Raw genomic sequence first — 19,753 nt, 5'->3', positions numbered from 1 at the left:
CAGAGAGCTGACTTCACTGTTGCTCAGTGAAGGGCAGAGGGACCACATCTCCAGAGAGGAATGCTTTTCTAGGAGGAGCGCCAGAGGTCATCCCTCCACCCTGCCTCTTTTATTCCATAAGGATCGCTCATCTGACATTTTCTTTTTTTTTAATTTAAAGGAGCGGTTCTTTTCTCAGCACCAGATGTAAGAAACCATATTATTAGAAGTACGTCTCAAGTACTAACTACTCCCTTTATCACGGAGTCAACTCCAAATGCGTGTCACTAAGCCCTGGTTTACTCTACACTACTTTAAATCAAGGGGGGAAATGCTTATTGTCAGGAGCCTAGAAATAGTGAAAAGTAGAACTGTTAGTGGAACTTTCTGGTTTAGCATTGGTTAATTTTGCTTTACTAAAAAGGGTTTATCTAGTCCTATGTTTTATGTAGAATACTTGCTATCTGACTTTAAGTGGTTCTTTCACTATGATTCTCAGAGTCCTTTTGAGTTATCATTTGGGTGAAAAATCTGATGAGCGTTGGGACAAAGGTGGCTTTTGTGCAGGAAAAAAATCCCTAATTTGTAATATTTGCTAATTTCCATGGTGTAAATACTCACACTATGCTGATTTCAGGTTATTACTATGTCTTTACTTGAGACAAGGTGCACACCATTTGCTCTTGTGAGCTGCATATAAGCATATAAGCTGGCTCCAGCACACACTCATATAGCTTCTGGGGTCTTGAACCCTGATTCAGTTAGTGTGGCTCTCTTTTATCCATTTTGTTGGTTTATCTGAGGGGTTTCTCCTAAGGTGTTATTTGGGGGTAAGCGGAATTTTGTTGCATTTACAAATCAAATGCTCCTGTACTAAATCCCATATATACACTGTTCAAAAGAATAATTGCGGACAGTATACACACTCACAACCACCACTTAGTTTTCTGTATTAAGATGAAGGCATGACTTGGTTAACTCCAAGTATCAACTAATTCTCAAAAATATGATTTATTTTTGAATATGGTATTAGTGAGTCATCTGGAAATGCATGAGATATGCTGAATGAAAGAACGAGAGTATTTGAGTTATAATGGAATTTAAAAGTTGCTCAATTGCCTTCTTCACTTTCCCTTCTCATATGTAATCTCTGCTTTTTATCCAACACACCCCAACTTGAGGAATATACTGTGTTTCCCCGAAAATAAGACCTACCCCAAAAATAAGCCCCAGTTAAGATCTCAGCCAGACGGATGCATTTAGTATGTTGTGACGATGTTCCAAAAGAAGATGACATGACTGTATTTGAATAAATGTAGATTGTTGTACATGAAAAAATAAGACAGCCCCTGAAAATAAGCCCTAATGGAGCAAAAATTAATAAAAGACTCGGTCTTATTTTCGGGGAAACACAGTATCTGTTGACTTCTTTTCCTTGCGGTATACAAAATAATTAAATGGTATTTTTTTTCCTTCATCTTCTGTTGAGCTATGAACATCAAAGAGAGATCATTTAAAAGGAGATCGCAAATTCTATGATAGGACGTTGTTGCCAGCTATGATTAAGTACGGCTTTTTAAAATTTAATTCTTTCATGGATAAGTAGCAATGCTCATAATCTTTCCAATGTTAATTAGAAGTTAAATGTTCTAATAAAATATATATCGATGATTAATCTTTGAGCTTCCTAGCAGGAAACCAAACTTGAGCCCTTTTAATTTAAAATAAATAGTTTCTTTAAAGATTTAGCAAACTATTTTTTCTATTTAAAAAAAGTGAGCAGTTTAATTTAAAATGATGATAAAATAAGGGAGTAAATAATACAGTGTATATACACTCTAATAACAAAAATAAAGTGAATCAACAATTAGTAAAAAAATATGGGATGAAGCTGAGAACATACTGGCAAAAGGATTTAATACTTAAGCTAAAAGGGAAAAGAAACATTTTGTTTAAGTTCGTATTATTTTAAAAACTATCTTTTGATTATTTTTTCTACAAAATCATTCTTCATTACTTATATCCACCCCATTTTATAATTATGACCCTATTGTATGAATACAAGGATACAAAACATATTCCTTTTGATGGCCCATTGTATATCATCTCCTCTCAATTACTATATTGTCTGATATTTTACAGAGACAGAAACAAATCAATATTCTAGAATGCAAGACAGCATTATTATGGGCCAAATGAAAAACAAATAGAACTGTGATCACTGTTGCCATAGAAAAATTTCAATTCCAATCTGCCAGTCCACTCTCTGTAACTTCAGCAAAAAACGTTTTCACTGTACCCCTTAATACTACTAATATTGCAAGATACAGCTATATCTGTATACCTCAAAACTTTATAGTTCATATTTTGTTTGAATTTTAACGTCACTTCCATTGTAATTATTTTCTCAAACATACCATTTTCTTTCTTTGAGAAATAACAACATGTAATTTTTAACTAAATGTACCCCTTATAATTGAAGTAGCTCTGCATGATTTATGTCTAAATTAAATCTCACATGGTTATGCCTTCATTAAAATAGATGATATTCCTTAATATAAGGAACACTGTGAAAAGCAACTAGCATCTAAATTCTTATGTTACCACAGAAAGGTTAACACTTTCCAAGCAATGGTTTTTATGCCAATAAAATTAGGATAATATCTCTGCCCTGTCTGACAAACCTAATGGTTTTTAAATCTAAATATGATTTTATTAGCAATAGCACTTAGAAAAAAATTGCAGAGTGCTATAACATTTACGTAAAGTCCCAAACCTGGGAAGCAGTGAGCTGAAAAATTATAATGAGTATACCAGTAGGTCTATGGTTGTATTTAATAACCATCAACAAGATATTAATTTCTTGCTATATATTTTTTAAAAAAGCAAAATAACAAAGAAACTTTCCTGGATACTTACAGTTCCAGGGCGAGGATATGGAATTCTACCCTGATAGGAAACCAGCTGATGATTGGGCCCTTCTTTGTGGGCAAAGGGCCCATTAAACACGGTCTGTATATCAGATAAATGATACACACACACTGCTGATCCTTTAAAAATTGAGCTAAAAAAAAAAAAAGAAAAACAGAAAGAAATCCATTCTCTTATCTTTTTTTAATTCAAATACGATTTTAAAAATAGATGGCAAATTTATGATAAAAAGTTGATATAATTCATCATGGAAAAGTTCAATTTTATGGTATACATTGTAAAGCTAAAACATTTCCACTGTTTTGAAATAAGCCATTGATACATAAAGCATTAAAACATTTAATTCACCCATGGAGTTAGTAGACAATAAGTTATAGCAAAGCTCTCTCTGTTTCTACAATATAGCACAAGTCAAAGAAGTTTCAAACTAGTTTATCTTAGCAACAAAAACTGGCTTGACGATTTATTAAAAATACGAATTCAAATTCTAAATCACTAACAATACAACTTATTATAATTAACTTGCAGAAATAAATCTCATTAAGTAAGAGAACATTATACATTTTTGTCTTAAGATCATTTTAATGTGGTTGTTCTCACCAGGTTATTATTAGTGATTGGAGAAGTCTAAGTTGTCACTGTTTATACATGACATGCGATCAAAAACTATGGTGAATGTTTAAACTAAAAAAATAATTATTACACTAAAAGACTCATTGCCATTAACCTTCCTTACCCTCCCTTTGAACACACTTATCCCATTGTTGTTGCCACTTTCTGAAGCAGTTCTAGAAGTCCTCTTTCATTAAGTGTCTTTAATTGTGCTGTTGTGGCTGACTCTATGTCCTGAATTGATTCAAAATGTTTACCTTTCATGGTCATTTTGACTTTGGGGAAGAGCCAGAAGTTGCATGCGGCAAGATCCTGTGAATAAGGTGGATAAGGACACACCATATAATGTTTTTATTTGACAGAAATTGCTGTATACCAGAAGTGACGTGTGACATGGAGCATTGTCATGATGGAGGATGAAACTATTTGCCCATTTCACGTTAATACATTGCTCATGATCCATGATTTAAAACACATTTTAAATCACACCCTCTCTCCACCGTAGCTCACACCCCACTGACTGCACCAAACAAGCTGAAACTTGTCACACACTGTTACTAAGGTTTGATGCTCTACTTCCTGTATTGAAAATCACTGCCTTTCTGTTGAATGGCACTTGGCAGCAGCATTCTCTGTATTTTTTTATCACAACGGGAAAGGCTTCATGTCACACATCGCTTCTGGTATATGGCAATTTCTGTCAAATAAAAACATTACAGTGTGTCCTCATCCACCTTATTCACTGGATCGGGCACCATGTGACTTCTGGCTTTTCCCCAAAGTCAAAATGACCATGAAAGGTAAATGTTCTGAATCGTTTCAGGACATCAAGGTAGCCACGACAGCACAACTAAAGACACTCATGAAAGAGGACTTCCAGAACTGCTTCAGAAAGTGGCAACAATGATGGGATACGTGTGTTCAAAGCAAGGGGGAGGATTTTCAGGGGGATTAATGGCAATGTGTCTTTTACGGTAACATTTTTTAATTTTTTCTTTAAACATTCACCGTATTGTTAAATCACACCTCGTACTTTCCCTGTTATTCACAGAAAAAAATAATAGGCTCCAAAACAGATCCCTTAAATTACTTTTAGTCAGTAAAATCTTATAAAATTAGTTTTGATCCTTACTAAAAATTATTTCCATTGTCACTAAGGCAGATTTACTGAAACCAACATTTATTTGACTCACATGTTTCTCTTAAATTAGATGCATAATTAAAAACTTAGATGGCCAATGGAAAACTTAGATGACCATTGGGAAAAAAATAAGCTACATTATTAATCATTAGCACTAATAGTCAGAAATGACCATTTAAAATTTTTCAACATTAAACTACTGAAGTTGGAAAAAACAGAAACTAGGAAAAATTGTTTTGAAACCCATATATTCTTCTTAATAATTTGATTCTTTTTTCTTTGCTAAATTTTTTTTGAGTTAAATCGAGACTGCCTTCTTTGTAAGAACAGGACTTAAACTTATCCTGAAGGACATGTTTTTAGAAATCTTACAGTGCAACTGTAAAAATCATTTATAATCAATATCCCTGGGATTTTCTTTTCCATTGAATGGCTCATTACAATCTACAATCATACCATGTTTCCTCCACTAGAAAAGAATGCTAATATCTTTAAATTTTCACTTTGTAGTTGATGTCTAATGGAAAGGACCCATTACATTCTACATGGTCATGTTACAGTTGGAATACTGCACTGATTTCTGAGTAACATTCGCAGTATAAAAGCAAATATATGTGCAGAAAGGGTGAGAATATGGTGAATTTTCTTGAAATATATGATAATTGGAATTGGGAATTCCAGAGATATTAGAAAACATTAAACCTATCTTCAAATATATGAAATACTATCATATGGAAAATGAAAACGACATCAGTGTTTTGTTAGTTTCTAAATAATCACTGCTCCAGAAGTAACAGTTATTTTAATAGAAATGCCAACATTTTTATTTGAATCAGGAGTTTTCAAATTATTTCCTAAACAAAATATCTTATACTCATATATACTTTATTCCTGCATTATAGTTAATATTTTTCTTGTTTTGAGAAAAATATCATATAATCATTATAAATACTCTATACAGAACTAAGTTGAAAGTGTTAGTTTAGCTAAAATATATTTTGGTAATCAAGCAAAAGTAATAAAATGGGAAAGTTACATCCTAAATGCTATGTAAAATTAAAAATTGAAAAGAATGTTTTTGTAATAATTACTGCTGCTCAATAAAGGTTATTATTTAACTCATAAAATGTAATTGTTTTATAATTACCTTGACGTTGTAAAAATGCCATACACTAGTGTTGTCCTTGGGTTATCAGTTTCAAGCAGAAACACATCCTCTGAAAAGGGAAATATCATTCTTTTAAAAGTCCCAAATATTAACTGTATTTTTAAAAATTTACCCTAAGAAAATAACTTCAAGTATGAAAAGTATTATTCAGAAAGATATTCTTGCAGCATTATTATAATTTGAAAACAACTAAATGATAGGCACATGATAAAGTAAATTAAATAAAATGTTACACAAACACTAAAGGGATTTATGAAGACTGTAGCCTTATGGAAACCATGCTAATGAAATAAAATTAAGTGGAAAAGGCTCAGTGGTATATAATATGGACTAAAACCATGTAAACTTTAAACTACACACCGGAATACAATAAGATTACCAGTGAGTGTCTCTGGTTAGCAGAGCTATAGAAATTTTCCTTTTCTTCTCTTTTTCTGCATTTTCTAAATATCCATTAAAACATGTTACAAACTGAATTTCTGTTTGACCTAGGGTTTGAAGTTGAAACATGGAAGAAAACTTTTTCACGGTGACTTTTATTCTTTACACATAATAGGACTTCTTTTGGCTTAAGGTCAAAGTTTCTAGTGATATTTTTATTTAATCGACAATTCCTCTAAATGCACGTTTAAAGTATATTAGAGCAAAGACAATGGTGTAGCTATAAGGTACAGTAATACGTAACAAAATCTGGCAGTAAATTTCTGATAGAAAACCCCAATTAATAATCAATTGTCATAATTATAAGAAATGTCTTTTTTTAGTTATATTTTTGCAAATTAGATTCTTGCTGAGGAATACAAAAAGAGAGGTATTTATTTTAAATTCATAATGAATTTAGGACCTTTTAAGTAATAAATTAATAACCACTAGCTTCTTCATATGTGAACAAAGGCTGACACGTCTAGTTCTCTCTGAAAAATAAGAAAGACTGAAATACCGTAAGACACTGAAACAAACATACTTGCAAAGAATATGGGGGAAATAATGAATGATTAAGTTATAATACAAAATCATACTTAGAACTTTTGTGTAGAAAATCTGACATTGAAATTTTTGTTTCTATGATCAATATAATGGCTTTTGAGGAGACCAACTGTCTATTTCAGTTTTTTAACTGTTAGAATCAGTGCATTTTTCCACATATAATACATTTTTATTGCTTATCCCCTCACCTGTCTCAAAATCTGAGAATAACCAGCATCTTACATCTTAATGGATTAAAGCAAAATAAAAGTTATTTCTAAATGGCACTTAGTACCAAGTTATTCTGATTAAAAAGAAAGCTGTTCCTTGGTAGAAAGGAATCATATTGTTAGTCTTTATTTGATCTGGAAAGTATAACTTTCCTCATGTCACACATGTTGAAAATATTTAATCTCAGAGTCACCAGGAAGAATTAAGATTGGAGCACAAATTTAATTTCTACTCTAACACTTTTTCATCTAACCTCTATTCTGCCCATTAACTGCAATAGTAAAAAAAAAAAATATATATATATAGCTGTATTCTCAAATGGATTTACAAACAGAATATTAAAATTTAAAAATTTAAATATATATATATATGAAATACACACTCATTTTAGAAAAGCACGAACATCATTACTTATATATAAAGTATACAAGTACTTTTCTCTTTCACACACACGTACAAACACACAAACACACACTTTCATTCATATATCATGGTGACTTCAATGAACTAAACGTTTCAGCAGTGCATTCAGTGTCAAAACATTTAAAAAATACTTAAGGAAATTTATTAATAGTATTCAGATCATTAATTCAAATTGATACATTGTTTATGCTGAAAACATCCATGTAAAATACATCCTCTTCCGAGAGCTTATTAAATTTTTTAAACTTTACAAACTCTCTTTCAAAAACATTTTTCAAATTCACATCCATGTACCTAATTCATCAAAGTATGTTTCTGGGCCATCTTCATCAGTGACCGAGCACACCAACCGCGCTTTCAAGAAGGTGGTCCACTTGTTGACAAGGCTACGCAGTCCACCAGTGTCATTCTGAAACCATTTTGTAAACACATTTCAGAGCACTTAATTAAATACTGAAGTCTACTAAAAACTCAGCTTGGATTCTTGTTACGTGGGGATTTGTTCTTATCTAAAGGATGGATATGTTAATCCCATTGGATATCAATAGTGAGAGAGGAATATTTAAGATCTATAGTATATTATAAAATAGACATAGGTTATACTATGGCTATATCTTCTACAGGATGGTATCAACTGAAAATGTTTCAAAAAATGAATTTAATGAATATATGTCCTAAAGCTTTACAATTTTAATATATGTGATATAAATAATCATAAAACATTATGGGAAATCAATAATTTAATTTGCCTTTTCCTGATAACTCACTGGCTTCAATATGAACATAAGTATTATATACAGTGAAGTTTGTGGATTCTAATGTGGTCAAGAGAATTGGTTTATACTTAACAACAAATGGTCCCTAATAGTTCTATTTTTTTCTCCTTATTTCTCTGTTATCATTTACTCCTCAGTATTCCTATTCAGATATTTTAATATAAATATTTCTCTATCTAGTGCAGGGAAAATGGCATTGGAATCATTCACAAATAGTCTCTATTGATGAACTACTAGTAAACTCCTTGACATAGGTCTTGGCAATAATTTTTTAAATCTGACACCAAAAGCAAAGCAACAAAAACAAAAATAAACAAGTGGAACTGCATCAAACTCAAAACCTTCTGCACAGCAAAGAAAACCATCAATAAAATGAAAAGGCAACCTACCAAATGGAAAGAAAAATAATTCTAAATCATATATCTGATAAGGGAATACTATCTAAAAAGTATCTTTATACTATATATAAAGAACTCATACAACTCAATAGCCAAAAGAAAAAAAAAAAATCAATTAAAAATAGGCATATGATCTCAAAGATATTTTCCCAAAAAGACATACAGATGGCTAACAGGTACATGAAAAGATGCAGAACATCACTAATCATTAGGGAAATGCAAATCAAAACCACAAAGAGATCCTTCCTCATACTTGTTAGAACAGTCATTATAAAAAAGATAAGAAATAATAAGTGTTGGCGATGCTGTAAAGAGAACCCTTGTTCACTGTTAGTGGTAATGTAAATTGGTGCAACCACTATGGAAAACAGTATGAAGGTTCCTCAAAAAAAAAAATAAAAAATAGAATTACCACATGATCCAACAATTCCACTTATAGATATTTATCAAAAGAAAATGAAAACACTAATTCAAAATGATATATGCACCCCATGTTCACTGCAGATTTATTTACAATAGCTAAGATAGTGAAATAACCTAATTATCCATGAACAAGTGAATGGATAAAGAAATATGGTATATATACACAATGGAATACCATTCAGCCATAAAAAAAAGAATGAAATCTTGTTGTTTGTGACAAAGTGGATGGACCTCAAGGACGTTATGCTAAATGAAATAAGTCATACAGAGAAAGACCGATATTATATGATCTCTCTTATATGTGGGATCAAAACCAAAAATTACAAAGACAGCTCATAGATACAGAGAACAGATTGATGGTTGCAAGAGACAGGGTTAAGGGTGGAAGAAATGGGTAACTTTTTCTTTGGTTTTTGTTTAAACTGAATTAATAAAAACAATATTAATACATACAGGACATATTCTAGCAATCATGGAATGAATTTGTTTCGTGGTTCTGCTATTGTCAGTCAGCTTCTCTTTGAAGAAGAAGTAAATCTTAGCATCATTTGGGTCAGTTCCATCTGGGATGACATGTGCATCCACAAAAATGGGCTCTGAAAAGAAATACAAGGGCTATACATATATACACACACATGCATGATGAAAATCCATCTACTGTTCAGCCAAGTAGACCACAGGCACATGCGTTCTCCAACCTTGGTATAGAAAAATAATTTGATGTTCATAGGCAAAACATCTCAAAGCAGTAATTGTATTCAGTCTACATACCACATTTGGAATGTCAAGTGCCACAGAATATAGCTATAATATGAAGCTCTAACTATTTTTCTCTGTCTGTAAAACATTCTGGAAGTTCAGTGAATGCAAAGAAATCTTTGTGCACTGACGAATTTTAAAAAATTGAAAAACCTTTCTACCAGTTACTTCCCAGGGACTCTGATGGCCCTTTTATAGAAGGAAAAGTACAGTTTTCAACCTAATGCATATAAACACAAATTCATTGAAGCAGAATGAGGAGTTGGAAGTCCAAGATCTAAAAAACATACTTTTCTTAAAATACAGCATATGAAATGAAGGGATAATGTTTCAAGCAAAAAAAAAGTCATTTGAAGACAGAGGGATTCCTTATTCCAAGCACAAAACAACTTTTTGGATATTCTATTTCCAGATGTACTGGGAAAATAATTTGAAGAAGTAAATGGACAATCAATGCTTTCTTGTGGTCTAGCAGTCAAATAAGATGCCTAACTGTGGTGATTCATGCCTAACTGTGCAATGTTAAGGGAACTGCCAGATTTAGGGTGAGCTAGAAATTTTCCACAGGGTGAAATGATAAAGACCTTAGTGGTTTCTTCCTCCTCTAAACAACAGAAACCGAATGGACTTGTGCATTAAAGTCAAATAAGCACCTTTCTTGATGTGAATTCCATGTGATCCCAAGAACTGGAAGCAGCTGAATACCGATAATCATGAAATGATCATACCTATAATTTCCATTATTAGTCAAATTATGAAAAAAATAACATACACCAGTTTTGTAATTTTAGAATCAAAGCAGAAAACAAACAGAAGTGTCTGAATATACCATAAAAATTCATTATATCTGTCATAAGATTAGAAAAAAATTTAGATTTGGCATTATTAAAATATACAAGTAAGCTAAATGAAGAAATAGCATATTTGATTGCAATATGTTACAAGTAAACAGCTGAAGAAGTTTCTTGTACGTGGGTATGTATGAAGAGTATTACTGTCATTTTTACTTATTCATGTATCCTATGATAACTGCATGCTGGTTAATAAAAGAATATGAACTGGACTATTTCAGTTATTTATCGTAAATATTTAAAATCATGAAGTACAGAATTATTGTTACTCAGCTCATGGCCTGGTATTGCAATTTTTAAAACTATTTTTACCTAATTTTCTTATTGGAACTAAACAAATTAGCTTGAATCATGATTCTAAAATAAATAAATAAATGAATAACGCACAAAATGTTTTCTTACCACTTAGCCATTTGGAATTGTGTTGATCAGTTCTGACCGCATTCCTCTTAGTTAAACTTCGAAAAATAGCAGCATCTGTCCCCATGAAATCTATATACATTCCAGAAAAAAGCTCCTCATCTATGAAAAGGAAAACGTCAACACAACTGTAAATGTTTTGTGAGGCTATTTTAAAAACCAAGGACAACCTGCTTATTAGATCATCCCACATATTATAGAATGTTTATAATTGTTAATTGGTTTACATTATCCACCAAATAAAAACTTGGGTAGAGTTTAATCTAGCCTCATTATTGCCTGTCTGATCAGTAAAACAACTTTATTCTACATAGACATAAAAATGTCTCTGTACCTAATTACACTAAATACCTATGTTTATATAGTGTGTATCAGAAATGGCAGAAATAATGTGTGTAAAAGATAACAAAATGGTTTATTACTTTTTTTTAATAAATAAAAAAATATTGTAAGAGTCAGAAAACGGTTTCTACTTTTGGCAGTAATTAACAAATTGGGAATCCAGACTCAGTCATGTAGTGCTCTGAATCTCAGGCTTCTCATCAGTAAAATATGAAGATTCCATTATGATCTCAAAATTAGTCACCACATATTAAAAATTCTATGATTTTTATTGAATAAATTGAAAATAACAGTTTTATCATTTCATGAAATGGATGCAACATCAAAATTGTCAAAATACTATTAATGATAAAATAATTTCATCATTAGAAGTATATGTTTTGATTTTTAGTGCTAGAAGATTTCTATAAGGTAAACAAAGTGCTACTTTTTCAATTGCAATACATAACTTGTTAACATTACGTTAATAATATAATATTAATAAGCCACATATGGCTTAACATATTAATCCATAAAAAAAAACGGAATGCAGAGACAAGAAAAGATATTTTAAAATTAAATTAAATTAAATGATCATTAATGGCATCATCAGATATTTTAAACTGTACATATATGTAATATTGAACATTTAGCTTATTTGTTAAGATCCATATTAAGTTTTTCCCTGTAAGGAGAGTAAGCAGTGAATTGGTATATGTGACCCTAGAATATAAAACAGTAGTTAAATTTATCTATTTACAAAAAAATAAAATTTATCAGGTCTGGCCCACTGAACCACCATGCAGCTCTGTCCTTTGACTGATGTTCTAGAATTACTCCCTGGCTACCTTTAGACTGTGGTCATTTTGGCAGGGCTGGAATATTTTGAGCACTCTAAGCTCACTGTTTAGTAATAAGCAATACCCAATTGGCCCAGGACAGAATGGACAATGGAATGTCTTTAATATGTGCTCACCAGGTCATGAACTGGACCCCTACCAGTTAATAAGTGGGTACAGCAGGCATCGTGTCGCCCAGTTCTGCTTTCTAGTAGAGGTTTAAAGCCCATGGGAACAGATTATAGGAAGATAAAAATGTGCATGAAAGGATTCTGAGAAGTTTAGCTTCTTTAAAATTCTGTGAACATTTATGAAGCATCTACACAAATATTCTGTAGATACAGTGGTTGCTAAATTAAGATCAATTTGTAATGAAATATTTTACACCAGCATAATTTTGTTACACCCAATTACCCCCAAAACAGTGGGTTAGAAACTCCTGTTATTTGAGAGGTTCATTAGCACATCTTTAAATTATCATATCTGTTTCCAGGAAGGAAAGAAAAAAGGACACTCAGAGGATGGAGTATGGAGAAGAGGGCTGATTCCAGTCCTACTGCATACCACGGTATTAGTTACGTCAGAAACATGACAAAACCCTGCATGTGTGACTGACTTCATTTCCTGTCTTAAATTCTCAGTAATGTTAATGGGAAGTTCAGAATAATACAGTTTCTCCTTTATTTTGTATAAGAAATATTTATTTAATGTCACTTTGGAAAGAATTTTGTTTGAGAGTACGGTGTTCTTTTCAGAATTTCTTTGTAGGATTTATTCAAAGATAAACTTATGCCTTTTAATTTTAATCTAAAACGATTTTGTTTTCCACTTTTACTTGCATTGATCAGAAAAACCTCATGAGGTTGTTGATAGGTTCTTTAAGGAATACAATCTGAGTTATTTATTGTGCTACAACAATGACTGAAAATAGCAAAAGAACACTAAATTTTCACATTGGCTTAGATACTACACTGCACTGTGAAATTTGGAACTCTAATTTTCAATGGCACTTCACTGGATAGAAATGTCTGTTATTTAGTGCATTGCAATTGAACAGAAATGATAAAGCACTATACGGCAAAGTGGAATGACTATACAAATCTACTATGCAATATTGGAGATGATATTGGAGATAATTTTAGAGGGATAATCAATAGAACAAATAAAATGATAAATATAAGCTTATAAAGCTTCTTGCTCTTTTTGGTTTCATTTTTTAAGTTAAGCAAATTATTTAATGACTTTCATTGCCAGTGTCAATTGTAACGTTAACTAAAATACTAAAAGGTAGTATAGGAACATGAGCATAGGAATTGAAGTCTCAGGTCCTTGAAAAATGAAGGCCAATAATTAACTTTAAGTTGTAAACAACAACAACAAAATCCAATTATCTGAGGGCAAAATTATTAAATGGTTTATCACAATTTAACAGTAAGATTCATAATGTCTTGTTCTAATTCTTTTTTGTTCTAAACAACATTTGAAGAGATAAAACTCCAGTATTAGTAATAACGGATCTTTTAAGTTTATTTTCATAGCATTTAACTTGAAATAAACGAAAACTCTATGTACTGGGGGTGCCAACAAAAGGTACACAAGTGGACACTGGTCAACATTGCTCAAGCAGTAGTTCGCCATAATCAGAAATGTCTGGACGCTAATGGTAACCACTTTGAGCACCTCTTGTAATTGCAAAAGTCAAAAGTGACTTGTATTCATCTTTTGTTATCAGTATATATTGAGTATTACAATTTTAATACAGTTGTCCTTTATTAAAATGTGTATACATTTTTGACACCATATATATAACATAAAGTTTCTAAAGGTGAATAAAATTTCCTTCCTAATGAAGAAAAGACTTTCAAGACACTGCTTCTATTAAATAAAATTTAGAAACTTATCTGAAAATCCTGCATCAGGCATATTTGGATAACTTGTAGTTTCAAAGCTTTCTAATTTTTTGTCCTAATGATATACTTTCATCTCCTCCCTGCCCAATTTGAATGACCATATGGAAACAATTCACTGGGTAACTTCCAAGCTCACATTTTAGTCAGTGCTGAATGTACCTGTCTTAATTTAGTTTCCAGATATGGGACAGAAAAGATGGGTTGCTCTTTATGAAGCAAAGCATTTTGAACACAATAATTATTTTTCCACGTGTTCTATTGTCAAATGATGTAATTTTACCACTGGCAACACACAGAAAAAGCAAAAAGAAAAAGCATCTACTGTATAGTCAACATTGAAATCCAAGATTTGTCCCTACAGGCAACTTATGCTAAATCAGACATATTCTAGAAGTGTCTTGATTGACCAGAAGAGAGTATCTTTCAAGTGAGTTATAGAAAGGCATTTGATGATCGAGACTCAAAGACATTGATTTGTCGATATATGCAGCAGCAAGCTATTGGATCCGCTTCTTAACTGATGTATTTTATGGAAAATGAGAAAATGAAAAACTGACTTTATCATCACCTCTTATTTAGTATAGCAACTTCTAGACAATCCACAGAGAATGTATTGGCTAACACATGAACTTTGTTATTCTTTCATTTGAAAGAAACACCATTTTTAATCATTTACAAATGATTACTAAAACATGAGGAAAAGTGGTATATTTAATTTTAGAAAAATAACTACAGAAAACATTGAAAATTATAATATATATTAATATATACATATACGGACTTTTTTTGTTAAATTATTGACTTGCTCTAGGAATTACAGCAGTCATATTAAATGAAAAAAATACATGCTTATCATTTCATCATAAATATTCTTGGAAATGAGATACTAAAATCTATTTCTCAGCACATAACTTTCTTCCTATTATTGTATTCATGTACTATCATTCATGCAATTATCAAAAATGGACATACCATGTCACAAATTTATTTTCCTTAATTTCTTTTTTATTTTATATTTATCCCTCCCTCTTTTATTTTCCACTTACTGATCATAACAGATACTGTGTTCACATTGGGGTTGAAAGAGCAGCGTCCTTTTCCAGATTCACACTTGGAGTCAATCATGAAAACTTGATCCTTTATTATAGATAAAATTGAAAAATGTAGTAATAATGAATAACTTTATATTTAGTTGACCAATTGCTCTTTAGTAAAACAAAGTGCCATTATAAATAATAAGCTTTTGGCTTGATTGCTTAATGCCTTCCCAATTTATTATATTAAGACTTTCTTGGCCCACATAAAGAATCCATTTATAAACTGCAAGCTAACCTCAGCAGGTCGAATTCTCATCCTATTACATTTCCCATAAAGCTGATCCAACAAGTTTTCATCAAGTCAACATCAGTAAAAACCACTTGGAAATCAAAGATATTGTAAAACTGAACTAGATAAGTTGGACATTGACCAAATGCAGAAAATTGTCCACAGAGGCACGATGTGTATAGGATTACAATACTTTCAACACAATCAAGACTTTTTTAAATACAAAATTTTGTTCCACTTAATTTTGTTATATAAAGCATTATACTAGATTCAACACAGTAACTCATAATTTAGGTAAAAATGCTTCATTTACTCTTTCATTTATTTATTTAACAAAAATGTATTGAGTATTTACTATGTGTGAGGCACTGACAAAACATTCGGGGCACAGTAAACAAAGTAAGACAAAATACTTTACCCAGAAGAAGAAGAGAGACAGCAAGGATTTTAAAACCTATTCGAAGAAATAAAGATGGAAAACTTCCCTAACCTGGCATAGGTAATATGAGGTCGGTCAATTAAGTTCATAAACTTGTTGAAATAATTTTGCTAACCTTTTTTGATATCAGAGGGATTATTCATTATGAATTTGTACCAACTGGACAGTTAACCAAGTTTACTATTTGGAAGTGCTGAAAAAGCTGTGTGAAAAAGTTAGACGACCTGAACTTTTTGCCAGTTCATGGCTTTTGCGTCACAATAATGCACCAGCTCACATGACACTGTCTGTGAGGGAGTTTTTAGCCAGTAAACAAATAACTGTATCAGAACACCCTCCCTACTCATCTGATCTGGCCCCCAATGACTTCTTTCTTTACCTGAAGATCAAGGAAATATTGAAAGGGAGACATTTTTAAGATATTCAAGACGTGAAGGGTAACACAATGACAGCTGTAATGGCCATTCCAGCAAAAGAGTTCCAAAATTGCTTTGAAGGGTGGACTAGGTGCTGGCATCAGTGCATAGCTTTCCAAGGGGAGTATTTCAAAGGTGACATTAGTAATATTCAGCAATGAGGTATGTGGCACTTTTTCTAGGATGAGTTCACGAACTTAATTGTCCAAACTCATGATATAAAAGCCCAGGAAGCGGCAGAGAGTCCCAAACAAGATGTAAGCAAAGAAGCCACACCAAGACACATCATAATTAAAATGCCAAAGGTCAAAGACAATGAAACAATCTTAAAAGCAATCAGTTACCTACAAAAACCTCCTATAAGACTGTCAGCTGATTTCTCAACAGAAACTTTGCAGGCCAGAAGGGGTTGGCAGGAAATATTCAAAGTAATAAAAAATCAGGACCTACAACCAAGATTTCTTTACCCAGCAAACCTATCATTTAGAATCAAAGGACAGATAAGGAACTTCCCAGACAAGAAAAAGCCGATGGAGTTCATCACCACCAAACCAGTATTACAAGGAATCTTAGAGGGACTTCTTTAAGAAGAAGAAGAAAACAAAGATCAAAAATATGAATAATAAAATAGCAATAACTACATATCTATCAACAACTACTCTATGTGTAAATGGATTAAATGCTCCAATCAAAAGATAGAGTGGCTGAGTGGATAAGAAAACAAAACCTTTACATATGCTGCCTACAAGAGACTCACTTCAGATCGAAAGGCACACACAGGCTGAAAGTAAAGGGATGGGGAAAAGATTAGTTCATGAAAATGGGAACACAAAATAACCTAAAAAAAAGAGCTGAGGTAGCAATACTTATGACAGACAAAATAGATTTTAAAATAAAGGGTATAACAAAAGACACAGAAGGACTCAGTGATCCCACCCCTGGGTATTTATCAGAAGAAACCAAAAATGCTACTTTGAATGGATGTGTGCATCCATGTTTATTGTAGCGTTGTTTACAATGGCCAAGATGTGGAGGCAGCCTGCATGCCCATCTATGGATAAAGAGGAGGTGGTACATATATACAATGGAATATTACTCAGCCAGGGAAGGGAATGGGTTCTTGCTATGTGTGGCGGCATGGATGGATCTGGAGGGTATTGTTTTGAGTGAAGTGTCAGACAGAGAAAGACAGATGCAATGTAACTTCACTTACATGTGGAATCTAAAGAACAAAATAAATAAAATAGAAAGAAACTCACACATACAGATAATATTTTGAGGGTTGCCAGATGGGAGAGGGGTTGGGGGTGAGTGAGAAAGGGGAAGGGATTAAGAAATACAAATTAGTTGTTACACAATAGTCATGGGGATGTTGAGTATAGCATAAGGAATAAGTAACACAGTCAATAATATTCTAATGATTATGTATGGTATCAGATGAGTACTAGATTTATTGGGGTGATATATTGGAAGGGGGTAGGGGGGCAGGTTGAAAAAGCTGAAGGGATTTGTACTTTAGTAGTTACAAAATAGTCATGGGGATGTAAACTAAAGCATAGAGGATATAGTCAATAATATGGTAATGACTAAGTATAGTGCCAGGTGGGTACCTGACTAGTCAGTGGGATTATGTATTTATGTATTAAATTATACAAATGTCTAACCACTGTGCTATACACCTGGAATTAATATAAAATAATACTGAATTTAGACATTTACTGAATGTCTAAATAAATAAATAAAGTACAAAAAATAAATAAATCTTAAAAAAAGAATAAACAAACTGCACATTTATAAAAACTAACAAGCATTGTAAATTCCACACAAAAGGAAATAGTTTTAATTAATGGTGGGAATTAAAGATTAAAAATGTTTAATAAAGACATGAAAAATAGAAATATAAAAGATATAAGTGTAGCCTACCTGTCTGAGAGGTTTTGTGATGAAGTAAAGAGAAAGAAAAGAGTCTAAAAGAGTCACAGATCCAAGTTAACAATTTTAAGGAAAGGAAACATAATCCTATTTTTCAACAGACAAAAAGTAAACGTAGAGGAAAGGGAATGAAGATGTAAAACAGAGTGATGAAAGTTATTAATCAAAGAACATTGCTGATAAGGAAAATGCACAGCTTTTCTTTTGACAAGAGGAAAACTATAAAAAACAAATGCATAAACAGAAAAGCTTCGTAACTAATTTGCCTCAAAAGCCGAGGACATAATTTGGATGTCTGTGATATTCTTGGTCATCTGTGATATTCTTGGTCATGTTATCTGATTGATGAGTGGCAGGGTCAGGGCCTTAAATGGTTTTCAACTGTTAGAACTGATGTTATGGAGGCATCTAATAAAATCAACAAGCGACAAGGTGTGATACTATTCCAAGAACGTGCATCAAAATTGAACAATAATTGTTTTTTTATTAATGTTTTCTGCTTTACCTATTTCCAGAAATAGAAGACAAAGAATAAAGACAGTGGACAGAAGAGACGAATCATCGTTACCAATGGTGTAGCAAGGCTCTTTGGATGAGCACCATTGGAATGCTCTAGGAAAGCTCTGATTCAGTCTCACAGAATAAGGGAAGAGTCACAGGGTATAATGAAAGTGTGTGTTGTTCCAGATGTGAAGTAGGCCCATAAGGAATTCTCTGAGAACCAATGAATTGTTATTTGACAGGCAGATAAAAGGTGGTGGATAGTGTCGCAGAAATAAAACTAAATAATTAATGATATTCCGCCCTAACCTGATTTACTTTCAAACTGGTTTCAAATGCATGAAAATGACATATCTTAGTACTAACAAAGGGTAAGTATTAGCAGTAAGTATTATCTCTGGACATTACAAAATACAATGTGAGCAATGAATAAAAAGGAGAATTCTTTCAAACTACAACTTTCTGCATCATGCGGTCATTTTACGCTTGGGGACCTTTTATCCTAAACTAAGGAAAATGAATACATTAGATGGTTGCTAAAACTGTATTCTACATTTACCACAGGTGTGTATATAAATATGTTTTGACGAAACCCTTTGACTTGACTATCATGCAAAGCATATAATGCTTAAAATGCATAACCCTTTTCATACTAAAATGGCTTTCAAAATGTTCACATATTAAAGAGATTAATTAATGGAAATGCTTCCCCTTTGAAAATGATCTTTTGAAGTGAGACTAAAGTAGTTCATATTTAGTAAAGTGATTAGAATTTATTCCATGCTGGTTCTCCAAAGGAGATTATGTTTTTGGACCAACATTCCAATTATGCCTTGAAGTGCATAGTGGGCAATTTGTACATGGGAAAATGACTTCATTTGAAATCTGTGCTCTGAAAACTGCTATGCTATTGTTGGCCTGTACTGTGACTGCACAGTCTGCAGTAGAGTGTCTGACAGATTGCAGACGTCTGGAGCAGTAGTTTATTTAA

General features: G+C 32.3%; 1 protein-coding gene across 1 annotated transcript in view; it reads right to left on the bottom strand.

Moving 5' to 3' along the window:
- Positions 1-19,753, bottom strand: part of SEMA3C (semaphorin 3C) — a 182,571-nt gene that overhangs the window by 60,449 nt on the left and 102,369 nt on the right. Inside the window, exons 6-11 of the mRNA XM_019746909.3 lie at positions 15,195-15,285; positions 11,061-11,180; positions 9,502-9,644; positions 7,746-7,860; positions 5,811-5,880; positions 2,899-3,043 (exon numbers count right to left, since the gene is read on the bottom strand). Coding sequence (XP_019602468.2) covers positions 2,899-3,043; positions 5,811-5,880; positions 7,746-7,860; positions 9,502-9,644; positions 11,061-11,180; positions 15,195-15,285 — 684 coding nt within the window. The remainder of the gene's footprint in view (positions 1-2,898; positions 3,044-5,810; positions 5,881-7,745; positions 7,861-9,501; positions 9,645-11,060; positions 11,181-15,194; positions 15,286-19,753) is intronic.

The sequence above is a fragment of the Rhinolophus sinicus genome, chromosome 4 (genome assembly GCF_057876585.1).
Source record: "Rhinolophus sinicus isolate RSI-liver-muscle chromosome 4, RSI-T2T, whole genome shotgun sequence".
NCBI classification, from domain to species: Eukaryota; Metazoa; Chordata; class Mammalia; order Chiroptera; family Rhinolophidae; genus Rhinolophus; species Rhinolophus sinicus.
Note: the sequence above shows the minus strand (reverse complement) of the source record. Positions and strands in the feature narration are given on the sequence as shown.